This window comes from Protopterus annectens, chromosome 8.part0 (genome assembly GCF_019279795.1).
Source record: "Protopterus annectens isolate FY-2018-M chromosome 8.part0, PAN1.0, whole genome shotgun sequence".
NCBI classification, from domain to species: domain Eukaryota; kingdom Metazoa; phylum Chordata; order Ceratodontiformes; family Protopteridae; genus Protopterus; species Protopterus annectens.
The window spans coordinates 399,760,036-399,781,124 of record NC_056741.1 but is presented as its reverse complement, the minus strand read 5'-3'; the positions used below and the strand labels follow the sequence as shown (position 1 = coordinate 399,781,124).

The 21,089-nt window shown below is 39.6% G+C and overlaps 1 protein-coding gene across 1 annotated transcript in view; it reads left to right on the top strand.

Annotated features, from left to right (window-relative positions):
* The window catches only part of ECM1 (extracellular matrix protein 1), a 399,719-nt gene that overhangs the window by 197,266 nt on the left and 181,364 nt on the right, over positions 1-21,089 (top strand). Inside the window, exons 3-4 of the mRNA XM_044079910.1 lie at positions 911-1,242; positions 8,269-8,754. Coding sequence (XP_043935845.1) covers positions 911-1,242; positions 8,269-8,754 — 818 coding nt within the window. The remainder of the gene's footprint in view (positions 1-910; positions 1,243-8,268; positions 8,755-21,089) is intronic.

Below are 21,089 nucleotides of genomic sequence, written 5' to 3'. Positions count from 1 at the left end.
CCGTTCTGTTTCCCTTCCTGCCTTTTTCCCTCCTATCTCATAGCACACACAACCTTCACTTGACAAGTTAAGCTTGACTGTTTCAGTAGTTTTCCACATGCATCAGATTGTCTGTTGTAGAGTACTACTTGGCATCTGAATATCCTCACATATGATCTTGTGACTGCCAACCGAGGGATGTGGCAGGCTGTGTGGCCATTGCTGGTAGTGAAGCTGTCAGCAGTGGTCTGTGTAGTTTGTGCAGGTGTGATTCATGTCTGACCACCTCACATTGAAACTCAAGATTCTCTGAAGTTCTGCCCATAATGTCACCAAGATCAATTTACTTGGTCTTGGCCTTTCAGTATGATGTTGAAGAACTGCCTGTTTCATTGTTTTTGCTTGTTAAGTGTATGTTGTGGATCCAGTTTTCAAGACCAAAAAGGAAAGGCGGCAAGTAATAACAACAACACAGCAAAACATATTAAAATAGAACAGACAAAACTTTAAAATTCAGTAGCTTGAGCGACAGCCATTTATTTAAAAAAATGAAAATAAGAGTATTTGAAGCTGTTGCTAGGCAGATTATCAAACTAACAAATACGTAAATGCACATACAGATATAGGCTGTGAAAAGCAGTAGTATTTCAGGTAAGAGGTTTGAAATGTTTTAGCCAAAGAAATTTAAAACACTTACTGGCTGTCAAAGTCAGTATATTTAGTGTAGGAAGTAAAAATTGATAAAGTAGATTGAATGTCTTATTCCTTTGTTGTATACGTTTATTTTGTTTTCAGTATTCTTTATGCCTTTACTTTCTGTATTGTTGAATTTTCAACCACAAGGTGATAAAATGACAAGTGACTCAAGATTTCAGCAGAATTTTACAGTTCTGTGGTTAAAACAGATTTGCCTTTCTTCCTTGATGGTCAGGTAAAGATAAACCAAAGCAGACAAATCGGCCACGTCATACTGGGGTCTCGTATATTGCACCACGTGGTTTCATACCAAACAGTGAATGTGTGGGATTTTCTGGCTGTGGATCAGTGCCTCCTGAATTGGATTTCCCACCTGGCCATCCAAGTGCAAACAACATCGAGAATATTTGTCTTTATGGTAGTAAGCGGCCTACATATGGACAAGATAGTTTGCCACTAACAGGAATGAGTCATCTCCGCAGGCAGGGTAATGCCATTAACCAAATTGAAGCTGGTTTTGCAAACTGCTGCCTTAAACCAGATAAACTCAAGTGTGCAGAAGAAGTGGTAAGTAAAATGCTTGTTTGAAAATAAGAAGGCTGTCATGTACTGAAATATGCAAACGTTTATTAATTTTTTTATTGAAAATGTTCTTTCATTCAATTCCTTTTGCTGCAGGCTGATGCCTGTATAGTTGGATAAATGCATATCAGAATAGAGGCAGTCTATGGGAATTACAAGATAGTTAAATGCCAGAATTTTATTGTGCAGCACAATTTGTGCCCATGTGATAAATTTTGTGATCTGTGCACTAATCTGTTACCATTGCATCAGCACTTTTATTTACTTTTCTATTTTTGTTTCTTTAACTGTGATTTCACTTTTCACTTTATTTTTGCAGCATTTTCCTCTTATCTTTATGCTCATATTTGAAGGTACTTTTTCATCTTGACAGCATTGCCTGCTTTCTGCAGGTATTCTGATTTGCACCTGGGGTCATCCCCAAGGTCAGTGGAGTTTGGAGTGAATGAGGTAGCTCGTTAGAGCTCTGGAATGGCTGATTTTATTTTCTCTGCTAGGATTTAATTACACAGTAGTCACTGGTGGAAGGAGAACTGTTATTAGATGCTTAGTTCTTCCTCGATAGTCCAACAGTAAGTGACTTGATTTTACTGCTGGAACTGGGTTGCAGGTGCTTTGGACCAAAATACAACTTTTGTTTTTTGTTTTGACAAAGTTACATTGTTTTCTGGTTTTTCGAAGATGACCCCATTTATTGAAATAGGGAGTCTTCCTAACATATAAGAAGCTGAATAGCTGGTAAGTAACCATTCTGTATTGCAGATGTGACAGTGTGGTCTCTTAATGCTATTGGTACAGAAGCTTGAGATGCAGTTCTATCTTACCACATATAACAGCAATAGCTTGAACCAGAGAAGGAGATGGGGTTGGTGGTAATGACTAGTATTGGGAAAGGACAGAGAAATAACTGGACATTTTCTGTTCTGGGCTGGAATGGCACGTTGAGTTTTTCTAATGCCGTTAGGTTGATGGTGCTTGAGTGGTCTTTGCTGCAGTGTCAATGGTACAGATGATAAAATGTAGAAATTAGGGACAGTAAGGCTTGGTGAAAATTCACTTGTTATACTACAGACTACCAGTGCACTCCTGTGGGAAGCAGAATCTGAATATATAAAGGCCCAAGTAATTGTTGGTCTGTTATGCACCTATGAACCTGTATGTTTTTGGGAGGATAACTCGGAGACAAGAAGGGAATTATCAGTAGGAAATGGAGAAATATCTGAGTTCATGAATCTGGAAACATACGAGTAAGTGCATAGTTTATCCTTGGGAGATAAGCCATAATGCCATTTATTAAATTAAAATTCTACCATGAAACTCAAAAATATGTATTTTTTATCATAGTTTGATATTCTTTGGTATACCCCGAAATGGGCATCATGGGGCCTTATTTTGTTTTTCATTGAACTTTTCTTTCTCAAACCCCACAGTGCAGTTTTTGTTCCCTTTATATGACTAATCATAGATATAAAGAAGTGTTCTTTCATATACTTTCAGGGCTAAAACTGTGATTCCATAGCCTCCAGAAGCTGCGTTTTTTCCCCCAAACAACCCTGATTTTCTAATTACAGGCAACTTGATACATTTAAATGTTCTTCAAGGCTAACATGGTAGAGAGCCTTCAAGTTTTTTAAACCTGTAGTCTTTAGTACTTTCTTTGTGGCCTCTGTGTATACTGAATGCACTCACTGCCAGATTGTACCCTAATGCTCTTGCTGAAGTGTCAAGTTTGCCAGCTTAGTGTAACTCACACAAACCAATAAAATCTCGAGGAGCTAGGCCACCCACTGGAAGATACCACAAGGAAGACAGAGGTGTCTAATATCATATCGAACAAAGCCGCATAAACCTTCCAAAATGGAAATCACCACTAAAACAAATTGCCATCAGAGATAACACACCAAATAATGTCACTTCCTTATGTATTCAGTAAGTGCAATCAAGTATGCAAATAATTTAAAACCGGTCCACTTAAAGTGAAGGCCTGCAAAAATAAAACCACTTTATCATAAAACAGACATAAAAATTCTATATATAAAATATATGATAAATATTGATATTCTAAAATTAATTACATTTGAGTGATTTAAGTTTTAATATTGGTCCAATCAAACAGGTGTCATTTAACCCAAAAGGGACAGAGGAATTTAATCTGCCAAATAACTTAATTTACTTCAAAACAAATTTTCCAAGGACCACCCCTACTGTCCTGCTTCACTGCATCTAAAACAAAAAATCTGAAAGTATGATCTTTGTGTGTTAAAACATGTTTACAAAGTGCATTAATCAAATTACATTTGTAATAGCATGTAAATGCTCATAAATAAGTTCTTTGAATAGTCTTTCAGTTTTTCTTACATAAAGCAATTCTGACAAGTAGCCACATAGACAACTCATCTAGTGTAACAATTAGCATGTAAACTTCCCTTGACATATCCAAAGGGTTTACTACAACCCCCCCTCCCCGACCCTCAAGAATGAAGGGGCATTGTGGGCATCTACCACATTTGTAAGTGCCCATTTTCTTCACATTTGGTCCACTTATTGAACAACAATCGTGGAAAGTACTTCATAGTTTTTCAGTGTAATTTTTAACAAACCAGTCACAAAAGCAATACACGGTTGTCTTCCCACTGTTTGTCTATTACTCCATCCCATTTCAAAGAGTTTTCCAGTTTCTTTTAATTTCAGATATGGTATCAGTATCCCAGTTAAAAATGAGTATGAGACTGTTACTGAACTTGGCATCAACAACCTTACCAATGTCATTCATCCCTGACTGCATCCCCAGTAAAGGGTAAACAGCTCCTTCACTTACTTTATGGTCTACCTGTTCAAAAATTTCACAGTAGAATTCTGCAGGATAGCCCCTTCTCAGTAGCATAGGCCTCAGCTTTTCACGTTCCTCTTTAAACAGATCAAGGCTGGAGATCATATGGCTGAGTCTTACTAACTGTTCCTTTACTAGTACTGTCTTCTGATGGTAAGGGTGACAGCTGCCAAAATGTAACAAACTATTGGAATCTGTTGTTTTTCTGTACACATTAGATTCAAATTTCCCACTGTTAAAGTCCTTAATGATCAAAACATCTAAATAATTCAACGTATTCGTTGAGTAATCCATAGTAAATCTTAAAAAAAATCTGTGGTATTGTTAATATATGAAAAAAATTCAAGTAGTTTTTCTTTGGAGTCCTGGCAAAATATAACCAGATCATTCAGATATCTGCCATAAAGAGACCAGGAGTTCTGAAAACCTGATTGGAAAACAAAAGTGTTCTCCCAGTAAGCCTTGATAATATTGGCAAAAACTGGGGCACATGTTGCTCCCATGGCACCTCCTGTTTTTTTTCCTGTAGATTGTACCTTAAAAATATAAAATTATTATCTAATACCACTTCCATAGACAATCTTAGATTATTAAGGAGTTTGGTATCTAAAGTTTTAACTCCAATCAAGTATTCGAAAAAACATGCCATACCTACATCGTGTGGGATCACTGAGTAGAAGTCCTTAATGTCTTTAATGCCTGTTGTGGCAAGAATTGTCTCATTAGAATAAGTATACTGTCTAATACTCCTCAAAAAATCTCATGAGTGTTTAAGTATGTGTTGTTCCTGACTGAGCACTTGTTTTAATTTGAAATCAATAAATGTAGACATGCCACTAGTTTTTGATCCTTTTGTATCAACAATAGGACAAAGTTGAATGAAATAAGGTCTTAAGTGTCTTGGGAATTCTGAAGATACCAGGTATTCTTGGAAACTATAATTAAAATCAGAGGGAGAAATCTGTTCTTGTGTCAATAAATCGTTCCGCATTAAGTAAATCTTACTATATGCCAAAGTAAGCTGATTACTAGAAACTTCTTCATATTTATCTCTCAATAAGAAACTTTCCATTTTCCTTGTTGTTGTGAATGCTGTGTCCCTGCAAATGGATCATAAAAGGTTCATTTCATCCTTGGAAAAATTAGTTTGAAAACACCTCTGATTATTTCATAAAACTGACCTAATGTCATATTTACATAATTTCTCAAAAAGAGAAATGACTGGATGTAAAGGGGGATTATAAGTACTAGATTTATGTAACCCCTGTTGAACATTAGAATGGTGTACATCAAAAAATAGCACATCTAAATTTAATTTTCTAGCCTATAATTTAACATCCATAATTGTATTAGTTACATCAGCATTCCTAGTAGGTGCAAATGTCATACCTTTCTGAAAAAATTGGATATAATTTGAGGTAATGGCTTTATCACTAAAATTATAAACCAGATTATTATTAGTGGTAATCTGTACTGTATTACTTGAAACATTTTCCATTTCATTTACTTCCCCTTTCTTTGATAAAATGACCTCTGATTCTGATATCTCCCTTGGTCCTTGTTCAGGGAGAACCCCTTCTTCCCCATTTCTGATTAATTCTATATGCTATTAGATACCTTGTCTTCCAGTGGGTGGCTTAGTGTAACTCACCTCAATCAGATTTGTTTTGATTTTATTTTCAGACTGAGCTTATGATATACATAAAGTCATAATTCAGTGTCCAAAATGGGGGTAGTTAACATTTTGCAGTATAACCATCTCATTCATGTTCTTCATATAAAGATTATTCTAGACATTCACTCTTTGGGAAAGTGTTTCACTTTATCTGTTAATGTGTGCACTTAGTTGATCTCAGCAAGACAATCTCTCCAGATGTAAGACTGTTGGTGGTGCCTAATATTAGTAAGTACAAAGAATGCTATGTTGCACAGGTTGAAACAAACTCCTTTCTGAAATAGTGAGATTTGAACAGGCAGAAAAAAGGTAGAACCTTCATGATCTGTGGCTGGGAAAAAAAGGAAGTGAATAAATTAAAAGGCACTGAAGGGTTTCTGGGTTTGTTTGTGTCTTTCGGCTTTTCCTGGTTAGGGGTCACCACAGCGGAACTCCGGTCCGCTAATGATTGGTAGTGGATTTTTACATACGGGGTTACCAGCCCTGATGCACAACCTTCAACGAAGGCATGCCCCATTCACATATGCCTCCACACAGAAGACGCGCTAGCTGAGAATCCAACGGGACAACGTCTTGCTATGAGGTGACAACGCTACCGCAGCACCACCACCGCAGTCTTGAAGGGTTTCTGGGTAATAAATAACATTTCCATTACATTATTGGGAGGAGCGACGTCTGGTATAAGGAGAAGTGTAATGTAGAGTAGACTTCTCCTTTAATGTTACTGTTTGGATATTAGTACAGAAGTACCATTTTGTATCGGGCATCATATTATACAACATTCCTGACATGACATGGGTAGTGGAAGCCTTTGAGAGCCATGTGAGATATACCAATTAAAGCTTCTCTGACTGGTGTTTCTTTGTTTATAGTTACCAACTTGCATTCCTTCTTTTCTTTCGCTGTTACTTTGTTTTGAGTTTTAAGCAAAGGTTTTTGTTACAGCTAGTTGGCAAATATTGTTTATTGCGCTCTTTGACTGCAAGAGGACTGACAGTACCTGAGCTGTGGGAAGGGCCATGAAATAGCATTTTATTTACAAAAGACTGAAAAGAACAAGTTTTAATCTGTGAGAGCTTCCATGTAAAGCTTGGCTGTGACTACTTGTTGTTTTCCCTGCCCTGCCTCTGTTGTGGTTTTAAATCCAGTGCGTCTCAAGTTTCCCACGCCTATCTAAGTTTCACTTTTGATCTTCCTCCCAGTCTGATATCTGCTCATAATAATGAGCATTGGAAGATCATATTGGGAATGTCTTCCACGTAAGCTGCTAAAACATCTTATCTTTACTGCGGCTAATTATGTATAATATACACTGCTGTCTATGGCTAAATAATAAGATGACACCATACACAAAAGGGCACTAAACTACAAAAGACTGTTTAAAGACTCGTATTGCTATTCAGAAATTCTTCCTGTTTGTTTTGTGTAGAAGGGAGGATTTACAGAATTGTGTGCTGCATAATACACAACTATGCATTAACAGTATTTTACATTGTTTTCTATTATATCTAGCTTTAATAAATCTCAGATCACCTCTTTCCACACTCCCAAGTGCTCTATCTGGTACTCATTATGGTTTAAATCTCATCTACGTGAATTGTTCTCATAGTTGCTCTTCATTTTAGGTGCCAGGGCACAAGATGGTAGAGGTTCATTAAGGACCAGCAAGTTGAAAGGGAATGGTTGGTTGGTAGAAGTTGTATGATGACCTCAACAGTGCTTTTGAGAGAATTTGTCTTAAACCCACTGACCAACTTTGGTTTGGGTGTTGATGTGATATTGTGCTCAGCTTGTATATCTACACAGTCCTTTACATGTTGCTTAGACAGTGTGCCTGCCGTGGTTGAAGCAGCCACTGCATTTGGAGATCTTGGCCCTCATTAGGCAATGTGAGATGATGTGAAATGCATCCACCCGCACTTGGAGGGGAGCTTCTTGCAGTCTTTAATTTATTTTTTATTTTTTATTTAACATTTGTTGACCGGGAATGTCCGACTAGGTTCCACAGAGCCTGTTTTCAGCGGTGGCCCGGGGAGAAATGCTCCAGATGCATGTCTTTGGAATGTGGGAGGAAACCGGAGTACCCGGAGGAAACCCACGCGAACACAGGGAGAACATGCAAACTCCACACAGAAGGCACCCCAGCTGAGAATCGAACTGGAGAACCTCTTGCTGTGAGGCAACAACATTAACCGCTGCACCACTGTGCCGCCCAAGTTTAAGTTATCCCTCTCTGATTTACTCTTCCTATGCAACGGTCTCACCATTAAGCTCAGAACAGTAGTAGTATGCAAGTATGCCGTACGTGTTTGCCATTGGGCCAGGCTAATAAATGCATTTCTGATTGTTATAAACAATGGACTTTCCTTTGTAATTATTGTTTTTAACTTGATTAAGTTTTCCTTTTAGGACATTTTATACCATACAATGCCTAACTTGTGCCTTTTATAATGCTATTTTAACAGAAAATGACCATATGAGCCATACTTTATTTCTTTCTCATTAGTGGGATTCCGCTTTGAAAGCGTTCTGTGAGGAAGAATTTGCTATAAAAACCAGGCATTACCACTGCTGCAAGGAAAACAAATCCTCTGAGAGAGCTGCCTGCTTTGAGAAAGCTGCACCTTCCCCAAATTATGATCTTCGAAGTTCAGATGTTGCAGCAACAGAAAATAAAGATGAGCATGTAGTTGAAGTTACCATAGAAGGCCCACTTTGCATGATGTCAGCTGATAAATGTATCAAACATATTCATATGAAAGGCAGGAAGCCTACATTTCCTGGGATTAGCTTTCCACCAGGTGAACCCACACACAGTAACCTGAAGAACATTTGTAAGTTACAGAAGCTACGCCCACGTTATACTAAGGCTTCCATGCGAAATGTGCAAGTGGATGCAATCCGTCGTCAAACTGCTGCTCTCAACCAAGTGGAACATGGATATCGGATGTGCTGCAATGGTACAGATGTCCTAACATGTACCAAGGAGAAGGTATGTTTGCGATGTCCAAAATATTTATCACGTGTACCTACAGTGATGAGTCATTGATTACATCTGTGGAGATCACTTATGTGTTCTTTATTAAAATAAATAAATAAATCTTGGAAGAACATGTATAGTTCAGAAAGCATCTAATGTGCATTGTTTTTCACTGATGTGTTGATGTGCCGATTCAGAGTTTAAAACTGACCCTGTGTTTCGTGACAGTTTTTCTTTTTTTAGAACAAAGGTTGTGTGAGATGCTAGAGGTTCACTCACTTGAGTAACCCATGTTTACTTCAGATTCAGCAGTAAATGTGGGTGATATGAATGACTGGCCAAACATTATATAAATGAGAAGTTTTTATAACTTCACTAAAAAAGACTTTATCTACACCTCCAGAGATTGCTCAGTATGAGATTGCTCAGTATTAATACTATATTTTCCTGTGCCTTTCACATAGGGTTCATCTGACTGTATATGTTGGTGGGGGGGGGGGTGCTATCTGTGTCTGTTAATTAAAATGAAATTGTTTTGGCCATTTGTATATGACAGACCTGCATTGCCCAATATTGCTGATTTCTTTGTTCTACTTCCTAGTAGTATTGTATATCTGGCAGCTACCTCTGCTAGCCGTGAACCTGTGATGTCTTAAAAATAATGATAGCTGATGATTGCTGGGGTAGCAGTACCCTTTATGGCAGTAATTGCGGTCTCTGTCTAGACTGAATGCGCTCACTGACTCTGTTAATCCCTTAGCAGATGCACCCACTGACTCTGATAATCCCTTAGCATATGAACGACATGCACACCACATGCACAGATTGCTTAAACTCTCGCATTCATGTAGATTCCTTGCACAGATGTATGACAATGCACAGCATGCCAATCTTCTTCTTTCATCTTTTCCCAGTTAGGGGTCAGCACAGCAGATCACTTGACTGCTCGTGATTGGCAGTGGAGTTTTACGGTGTCGAGTTGCCAGCCCGGCGCCCAACCTTCCACAGGAGGCACACACACGCACTCAGGCCTAGGGCCAATTTAGAGTGTCCAATCCACCTACAAGCATGTCTTTGGGATGTGGGAGGAAACAGTAGCACGCGGAGGAAATCCACGCGACTACAGGGAAGACATGCAGACTCCGCACAGAAGACACCCCAGCCGAGGATCGAACCGGAGAACCTCTTGCTGTGAGGTGACAACGCTAACCGCTGCACCTCAGTGGCCGCCCAATGCACAGCATGCCAATACTAATTATAAATAGTTAAGCTGAAATAATGCACTACTGAGCAGAGTGCTGCGATCATTTGTGGAAATCTGAGCATTGCTTTTGCTGCTTAGTAACATTAAACTGCTCAGTGATTGCATTGCTTTGCCAATAGAGTAATGTAGAGTTCCTGTAATGTGGATATGGTGATTAGCCCTGCAGTGCAGATAACATGGAACCTAGCAGAGCAGGTCAGTGTGAATGTGTAGGGGATAGAAGCTGTTTGTTACTGTACTTGGTAATGCAGATTGTGTAAAATAGATGGGACAGACCATAGTATGACTGCTGCTGTAGACAGGAGCAGTAGGGCACCTTGCAGTGCAAGTCTCACAGTACAGTGTATACTGTAGCAGCATCTACTACTATAAATGGAACAATGGTGTGCCTGGTGTTTCAGTGTGTAACACAGCATTTCAAAGTTCTGCTTTAACAGTCACCTGCACTATATTGTGTAATACTGTGGGACTACACAATATAGTTCGACACTATCTCCCACAAACACCTTCTCTGCCATCTCTCCAACCTTCATCTCTCCCCTGAAACCCACTCCTGGTTCTCCAGCTACCTATCTGACAGATCACAAGCTGTCAGATGGAATAACTCTACCTCCTCCTTCCTGCCCACACCCACAGGTGTTCCCCAGGGATCCATCCTTGGACCCATGCTCTTCAACATCTTCATAAATAACCTTCACACTGTCATCCCTGACACAACAGTCATCCAATACGCTGATGACTCCACCTTAGTTTGCTCCGCTGCCAACCTGCCAGAACTACTGTCAAAAACTCAAATAGCTTTTTCCACTACCGAGAACTGGATGCACTGCAACCATCTCTCTCTCAACTCTAGTAAATCTAAAATACTTCTCTTCCCACCCACCAGGGCCTACTCCTTCGACAAAAATGCTTTCAAAGTCCTTAGCCAAAGCAACACTGCCATAGAAGTGGTTCCTTCTGCAAAACTCCTTGGTATCACCATAGATGAATACCTTAAATTTGATATCCACGTACAACAAAACATCAAGAAAACCCACCAAAAACTTGGTATGCTCTACAGGAATAACCACTTTCTCTCCAACTCCTCCAGGCATACTTTAGCAACTACCTATCTCCTTCCTTCCTTACTATATGGAGCCCTCTTCTAACTAACCTGTCTTCTTCCATCACCTCTAAACTTGAAACTTGCTATAATAAAATCTCCAAATTCGCAACCAAATCCAAAACCTGTACTCACCACTGCCTCACCCTACAATCATTGAACTGGCTGGAACTCCCTAACTACCTCAACTACCTCCAACTTACCACTGCTCACAAATTAATATTCTTTCCAAATAAGTGCCCAGCACTAACAAACATCCTTCCCCCTTACATCCCAACCAGATCCCTGAGATCTGAACATCAAAATTTAATCTCTATTCATAAACCCAAACGCCCAGCAGGCCAACTCCTTCTCTCTTTCATTGTAGGCAAAAAATGGAACTCTCTTCCTCTCTCACTTAGGATGATACCTGACCTCGAATCTTTTCAAGACACAACTTTTCTCATTTCTATCTTCCAAACGCAAATGCTCCTGCTTTCACCCTACATAAATACAAATAAATTTCCCCATAGAGCCTACTAAACTCCTGCTGCAGACTTCACTACTTCCTCTCCTTTTCTATTTACCTTACACAAACCTAATCCATCACCTTCTGATCATTCAATTTCTCTCTCAACTCCTAGCATGTATATAATGCAACTATCCAGTAATCACTGCTGCCTATTTCTTGACAATTGATTCTTATTGCTCTGAATGTAAAAACCTGCAACCTTTGTCTCATTGCATGTACAATGACAATTTATTCTTTTACTATACCTGTTTTGTATGAATTCATACATCTATTTTACCTTTGCATTTGGCATTTTTTGTAACCTCTAATTGTGTTTCTTATGGAGCTTTTCTCCCCGGGCCTCCACTGAAAATGGGCACATTCTGGCCCAGTGGACTTCCCCGGTAATCAAACTGAAATAAATAAATAAAAATAAAATTAGGCAGAAAATGGTGCAGAAAAGTGGTGTACAGGACAGTAAGAATGGAAGATGACAAGACGTGTAGGAAAACATGCATTGACAATACATATTATGTTTTGTGGTGGATAGATCTCCTTTTTTGTATAAAGAGAGAAAAATGAGGTATAAGATAGCAGGAAAACAAGACAAGGAAAGTGGAGGTAATTGAATTTGTGGAGACAAACGGATGCACAAAACAGTACAGATATATGGGTAGTTGTGTACACATGAAGTTTGAGTGAAAAGAGATGGATACATACACACAGAGGGAACAAATGATATGGGCAAGGTTAGTCCACTCTGAAGGTACTGGCAGCACACATTGGCAAAGGAGTCACATTAGGCTGTAGATAGGGTGGGGTTACAATCTAGCCCAGAGGGATAACTACACAGAGCCATCAACAATGGCATGGGCCTACTCGTATTCTGGTGGCATGATGGGCAAGACTTGTAGTTATGATACTTTATGTCCGGAGATCTTATATTTCTTCAGATTGCCAAATAACCTTACCAAATCATTCTGTGGCTTCATTAAAGTAGCCTTGTTTAGTTACTGGTGCACCCCACATGTCACATGTATTCCTACATCATAGATTGTCTTGTATGTAAAGTTAATGTCTTGTATACAGAAAAAGGCAGAGGACAGAACAAGCATAACTGAAGGAAACCTCTAGTCAATATGACATATAGTGCTGAGATCTTAACAAGAACAGGACAGCATCAATAACTCTGTAGTAACTACTGTGTGAAACTCTTGGGTAAGCCTGTTATACTCAGTACCACATATAAGGAGACCTTCTGAACACAGTCAAATATGTTCTCAGCATCCACGTTCAAAATCAAGAAGGGCCTTTGATTCATTTGTACATCCTCAATAACCATCAGTATTGTAATAATATTACCATACACCTGTCACCCTCCTGTAAATCGCACTACTCACTATGAATAAAGATTGGTGTAATCTTCAGTATGTTTCTAGCAGAATGCACCATAAAGACCTTATTATCATGTTTCAGGACTGATATTGGTCTGTAGAATGATCGAAATGCAGGATCCTTTCCTTTCTTTAATACAACTACAGAGATAATTGTTTCTTTCCATGACTGGAATACATCACCTTCTATAACCTAAACCATTGTGCCAACAGGTTTTCTTTTTCCAACTTCTATACCACTAAAGTAATCACATTGGATCCTGGAGGCTTATTCACAGTCCGCTCTGTCTTTAATTCCCTAATCATAATGGGTCTAATCAAAACCAATGCTTGATCTTTATCCAGATCTCAGTACGTTGTACAAATTCTGACATTAATAAAGCATTGTGTTCATTAGTCTCCATGTCTTGGTATAGCATTTTGTAATACCTCTTAAAACTGCCAAAGTTGAGACAGTTTCATGTCTCTTCGGGAAATAAAATTAATGAAGACAAAACAAAAGCTATAGCTGTAAACTATGTACCCTGCCCAGAAAACCACACCCCTGCCCAGAAAACCACAGTGAAAAACTTCTCTAAAGCAAATTTCACACTCCTCAAAACCAAGGTGGAATCCTTCAAAGCCGCCGGGCTTGTGAAAAATACGGCCCAGACCACAGAATCCTTTATAAACGCAGTCTGTGAACACCTTCAGGAATGCATGGATCATGCAATCCCAAATAAAACCAAGACCCAATCCTCCAAAGTTAGGCATCCTGTCTGGTGGACCCCAGCCATAAACAAACTATACAATAGAAGGAGGAAGCTACTACATGATAGAGCAAAATCCCAAAAAGGGACGGCATCTCTGATCAGTATTAGCAAAAAACTACGGGCACTCATAAAATCGTCTAAGGCCAGCTTCGAGAGAAAAATTGCACAGGACACTAAGGATAATCACAAGGCTTTCTTTAGTTATGTTAGGAACCTGGGTGGGAATTCCCAGATATGCTCAGAATTAGTCCAAAATGACAAAAAATACACCGAACCCACAGACATTGCCAACATCCTCCCTCCCTTCCCCACCAAAAGGGCAAATATCTATCCCAGCAGAGTGCTGCCACCCTGACATCTCAGATGCTCAGGTAAGAGCCGCCCTCTCCAAAGCAAAAAACACATCATCAATGGGACCAGACGGTGTCCCGGGCTGCATCCTACATGAACTCCAAGAAGAACTAAACCCAAACATAAAACTACTGTTCAATCTCAGCCTTACTACAGGATATGTACCCAAAGAGTAGCGTACAGCAACAGTGGTCCCTCTCCACAAAGGTGGTGCCTCAACGGATCCTGGAAACTATCGCCCCATAAGCCTGACTAGTTTGGTCTGCAAAGCTATGGAAAGGATCATCATGGACCTCATAAATAAAGATATTGGGGACCTACAGACACTAGATCCTACCCAGTTCGGCTTTGTTAAGGGCAGATCCTGCCTCTTAAACCTGGTTGATTTCTTTGAAACAGTCACCAAGGCCATTGACGAGGGGAAGGTGGTCCACACAGCCTACCTGGACCTTGCAAAAGCCTTCGATACAATACCCCACTCGGGCATTATAGATAAGCTCACCAGCTTAAATATAAACCCCTATGTCACTAGACAGGTTGCAAACTGGCTCAAGGACAGAACCCACATGGTTAGAATTGCTGGAGCCATGTCGGACTCCAAACCAGTTACAAGTAGCATCCCACAAGGCTCAGTCCTGGGACCACTCTTGTTCGGTATATATTTCTCGGAGGTACAGGCTAACACGGAAGGACTGTGGCTGACCAAGTTCGCAGATGACTGCAAACTGGGCACCATAATCTACTCTCCAGCCGACACAAGCATCCTCCAAAAGGGCCTCATAGAAACAGACAACTGGTGCCAGAGCCATGGCCTCAAGCTAAATGCCAAAAAGTGTATAGTCATCCCCTTTGGCAAAAACAAAGTGTCCACAAATTACCACATAGGTGGTAATCCATTAAGTATGGAAGAAGTAATTAGGGACCTGGGGACCCAAGTTGATAGCAATCTCTCATTTGATAACCACATGGCCAAAGTGGTTAGAAAAACATTTTATATAGCCCACCCAATCATGAAGGGATTCACATCTAGATCAGGGGAGGTCATCGTGCCTCTTTACTCATCCCTCTTCAGGCCCATAATTGAGTACAATGCCCCTTTTGGGATGTACCTTACCAGACACCTGCAGCAACTGGAAAGACCCCAGAAGTACCTCACCAAGAGGATCAAAGGGCTCAAACAGATGCCATATGCTGACCAGTTAAAGAAACTCCAGCTCTACTCAGTGGCATACCACCTGCCTCAGAGGTGATCTGTGCCTGACGTTTAAAGCCATGTCCAACCCGGAATTAATGGACATGCTGCACCTCAGAAAATCCAAATCCCATCGAGCTACGCACTCGAGAGACTTGAACCTCAGCACTGAAATAAATAGGACATGCTGGAGGGACAGATTCATAACCCAGAGGCTCCCTTCTCTCTGGAATAAAATCCCAGTCCAGGTTAGGCAGAGTCCCTCATTGACTCTCTTCAAGAGGAATCTTGATGAGTGGATGGGAGATAGTAGGTTTACCCCGGGTATCACTTCTGTGTCACTGTTAGACAGAGGCACAGTATACTAACCTTGAAAAAGGGCATAGCAAAATTCATTTAAACTGGGTGGCGAAAGCCAAGCACACTCTGGCTAGGCTTATAAATGCCCTAGGGCAGATAGCCTAGTATGAACCTATGAACTGGTTCAGCCATACCCATGTTTATGGGAACATAAGAAAATGAAGTATTTAGGAGTATGGGTTAAAAAAAGGATTCTGTTATGGCAGCTAAGGATATATGGGAAGAGACTAAAAAGATAATAGAAAAACTGAGAAACTGGGTTCATACGTTTTGTATGTTCATAGGTATTTACTAGGCGAATGACCACAAGGGCATTTTTAAGCCTAGCCATGCATCCTAAATTTTTGACAAGTTCTGGTACCCTTGATAACTGTAAGCAAGGGCATGGGAGATTAAACTTTTACTGTGCCTGCATCCATTAGAGACATAGGTGCCAAACCTGGGATGAATGTCCTCTTCTCCATTAAATTGCCCAAGTTACAGTTGAATTGGTTTAGGGAAGAACTCTGCTTCACAGGAAATTGCCATGCTACATTGACTTGGAATCAGACTTGGGCCTCCCACACGGCTAGTGAAAATTCTACCACTGAACCAACAATGTTGACAACTGAAATACAAATACTCCTTAACAGGAACTGAACCCAAATGTATCCATAAGACATTCACATTGACCTAGAGCTCAACAGTTTGAGCTTACAGACAACACAATTTTAGGAGCCCTTGTTTATGGCTATGGATAGCAAGATGCAAACAGTGAAGATATTTTTAGTCCCTTTAGTTTTATATATTTTTATATACAAGTCAGGCATATTTGTATCACCCAAAGGGGAAGTTGTGGACAGTAATTAATAAAGAGTGGAAGGATTTTATCTGGGAGGGGAAGAGGGCTAGAGTCAAGTGGAATAAGTTGATCTTTCCAATACAACAAGACGATTTAGGATTGCCTGGTTTAAAGGGATATTTTAGAGGTACAAGTTAAGGCTCGTATACGTAACGCAAGCAGAAAGCTATAATTTAAAGTGGAAAGGGATGATGATGAAGCGGGGGGGGGGGTCAAGAAATAGAGATATTTTGGATGCAGATCCTTAATGAGAATAGCAGCACATTATATTCATAAAGTAGCAGGGAGTATTTTAAGAAATAAGCCAACACGAGAAAAGAGATTCTGCTGATATGGATTAATGCAATTAGGGTTATAGAGAATAGGAAAGAGGGGGCTGGAATTTATTGGGTAAAATTGGCAAAGTAACCAACATATTGAGAGCAAATAATTAGAAAGGGAAAGGTAATAGAGTGAGAAGAGGCCATGAAGACATTCGGACAGCAGGCTAGAAACTACCTTCCTTATCAGGGATTGATATCAGAGGTATAGGCAAAGAGAAAGAGATAGGGAAATCCTAGTGAAAGACCTATTCTGATAGTTTTTAGTTGAATCTAGAACAGAAGCTGCTGTTAAAAAAGCAGATAATTAGGCATTTGAAATATTGCACTGTAACTATAGGACTCAATCAAAGGGGGTTAGAAAATATGGGGAAGAGACTAGAAAACAATTCACAAGAAATCAATGAGAGGACGTATGCATGACTCCCAAATATGCAACAAAGTCTGGAAAGTTTAGGATTTTTCCTTGGAAGTGTTTACATAGGTATTTTTATACCCCAAGTAGATTCCAAATAATTTTTCCTCAGCTAAATGACAAATGCTGGAGGTGTGACTGGGAAGAAAGTAGTAACTGGGAATGTATGTTTTGTGAATGTAATGAGTTGGCAGACTTTAAAAATTCCCTACAGGGTACTCTGTCAGAAATATTATATTGGGTGAGTAGATGGGTGTAAATAAGGAAATGATTTTTTGAGCTGGAATACGTTATCTGAATTGGCTAGACACATAAAGCCTTGTTAAGTTTAATTCTGATGGCTGCCAAAAAGGAACTACTAGAAAATGGAAATAATAGTCTAAATCAACTGCATTTGAAGCAGTGAATAGTTTAATAGAGATAAAATAACAATGAAGTGGGATCTTTGGAAAAGGCTAGGAGCAAATTACATAGAAAAATGTGAATTGTTGGAACAATACATTTAGAATAATGTTTTGGAGGAGGAGTGAGTTTTAAGGGAAGGCAGGAACTGATCAATTTATGTAATGTTGAACTGGGCCGAACTGAAATCTTTGATGTTAAAATTTAGTAGCATTTTATCAGAGAGTTACTTCACATATATTGGGTGACACCTTACCCATGTATACATCTGATATTATCAGAGCATGGTCAGACCATATCAGTGGTCTTGAGTACTGTTTTCTGATTTTGCAAGTTGCTCCTTTGCTATATAGTTCCTGATCAGTCTGGACTAGGTAGAATAACAGGAGGGTAGTAATCAAAATAATTCAGTACACCCTATTTTTGTACAGTCACACATGTTTTAATAAGTCCATATGACTATCAGCAGGAAGCAAGAACATTTTCTACTGCTGACAAATTCGCCAACCTAGGTCTGCCATCAGTATCACTACTGAGTAGTATTCCCCCAATATATTTGAAGTAACTCTCTGATGAAATGCTACTAAATTTTAACATCAGAGATTTCAGTTCGGCCCAGTCGGTCTGGACAGGTACATATACAGACAGTACAGTAAGGAATGCCCCACACCACCACCTTTTAACTCTATTAATGTGTTCGTCCATGTATATCATCTAGTGCTTCTTCTACCTGTATTGGGAAAATCTTGACAAAATTATAATTCCCCTTCATTGGCACCAGTAAAACTAGCCAATGCCACCACTTCAAACCTTGTCTTCTGTGGTTTTGCATGCTACATCTTAGACAGTTGTTTTTCTTGCAAGGCAGTTGTTCCTAATTTGTGTTTCCCTAACAAGGAGAATATTTGGCTTCCTGTTACCAGATTAAACATTCTATTCACATGCCATGCAATTGTTGCCAAATTACTTTCTGCCATTAAATGTGCCTTGTATTATTAGTCTAACTGCTGTCCTGGCTAAACAATCTAAAGGGAACCCCCTCCTCCCCCAAATCTCCCAATGTGAAATGATAGTTTACACTAATCAGTCTACATTCAATACTTTACAGACTAGTCAACATTAGAAATATTCCTTGGGATATCTCCCCAACATTATCAATACTACAACCATTCATTCAAAAACTGCATAAATGCCACTAATGCTTAAACCTCCTAAATCTCTCCTTTGATAGTAACATCGCCACAGTAGTCCGGAAGTCCTTCTACATGGCACACCTCATCATAAAAGGGTTCTCATCCAGGAAAAAAGAGGTCATTGTTCCCCTCTACTCGTCACTCATTAGACCCATTATAGAGTACAACGCCCCTTTTGGAATGTACCTCACAAGACATCTGCAGCAGCTGGAAAGGCCACAGAAGTACCTCACAAAGAGGATTACTAGCCTCAAACAAATGCTCTACACTGACCGCCTCAAAAAACTCCAGCTTTACTCCGTAGCATATCGCCTACTCCGAGGTGATCTCTGCCTAACATATAAAGCTATGTCAAACCCAGAGCTGTTGGACATGCTACACCTAAAGAAATCCCAATCCCTCCAAGCTAAACGCTCTAGGGACCTAAACCTTGTCACCACAATAAACAGGACATGCTGGAGGGATAGATTCCTGTCGCAGAGACTTCCCATGCTCTGGAACAAGCTACCCATCTATGTCAGGCAAAGTTCTTTATTAGCACTCTTCAAGAAAAATCTTGATGAGTGGATGGGAAATAGGAAATACACTTCTGAGATCACTTCTGTGTCTCCGCTGGACAGTGGCACAGGAAAATAACTTTCTTGGGTGGTGTAAGCTATGGTACCTTGCTGGCTAGGCTTACGTAGGCCCTTGGGCTGATAGCCCAGTACCTACCTATGAACCTTTAGCTTCCAAGGCATAGGAATATATCCTATAATCAAGCTTCTAAATTATAAACTTGTATTAAAAACAAGAGGTTCTCCCGTTCGATTCTCGGCTGGAGTGCGGGGAGTGCCTTCTGTGAGGAGTCTGCATGTCCTCCCCACAGTTGGGTGGGCGTTCGAAAGACATGCTTTAATGGGCGTGCCTTCATTAAAGGTTGAACGTTGAGCTGGCACCTCGGTGTTTGTAAAAATCTACTGCCAATCATTAGCGGACCGGAGTTCCGCTGTGGCGTCCCCTAACTGGGAAAAGCCGAAAGACAACAACATTAAAAACAAGGAATTATAACAACCAACAAAAATTCCAGGTCCTCCATTCACTCTGCCATTAGCATCTGTTATTTTGCATTTTTATACTTTTCCCCACACACACACACACACACTATCTAGATCCCTACTAAATTACACAGTTCTGATCAACTCCAGACTAATAAAAGAAAACAGTAAGACAATGAAATCATATCATCTTGCTTGAAAGAAATAAGAAAAAGAACATACGATGGATTTACATTCTAGACTATTAGGCTTGTTTTCAAAGATATTGTCTATTGTGATGTATTATTAGAGACTCTTTTATAATCATAAGTTATTAAAACTTCATTTTTAAGCAGTTATAAATTAGGATACATACCCCACTATATTCAAACCGTAAGATGTCCACATGACCCAACATTACACACACATCATTTACCTCAACTGGTTGCAGTCCTTTCTCAAGATGCACAGACCTCAAGTAACTTAACATACTTTATTCACAACTGACTACTTACAGTCACATGAGTGCTGGTGTGCAGAATTAGGCATCTCTACTTAAACGTCACTACACAAAAAACAGCATATTTACCAGAAGCACTTTTAATACATCATGAGGCTGTGTTGTACTTTTAAGTGAGAGTGCTCTTTTTTCCTGTCAGTTTAAAGCTTGTTTAAAGCATTTAAATATTTTTTTCTATGGAGAAATTGTGTTTATTTTACTTTTGGGGGCTGGCAATGTGGTTTAAAGTGCTTTTTACTGATTTTTTAAAAAAATTTTACTGGCTTTTGCTGCTTGTTTTCTTTGAGAAAGAGGCACCATTTTAGCTTGACCATATAATTCACTGTGATCCCAAGGTTGGTCCTCCTTCCACCACAAAAAGAACAAAATTAAGCAAACAGCCTCTGCCACCATATCATATTAGAGGGGGCAGATCAATGTAGCAGCTTCATATTAGTTTCTGGTGAAAGAAAGAAAGAAGACCTTTTTTTCCTGAAGAGATTCTAGATTCTGAAGATGGGCAGGAAGATGAAGAGATAGATACAGGAGTTTCTCCTCAGATTTCTGATTCAGACTCCGAGAAGGAGATAGCTCAATTTCTGATTCTCTCTGTGGAGGTTATCCTTCTCCTAGAATATTTTCAGAATGTTTTGGTGTTTTCGGAGGGAGAATAATGAGGTTTCTCAGTGTCTCAGAAAATAATAAGTTATTACAAAAGGAATTTCCAGAACATTTGCATATTCCTCCAGTTCTGTC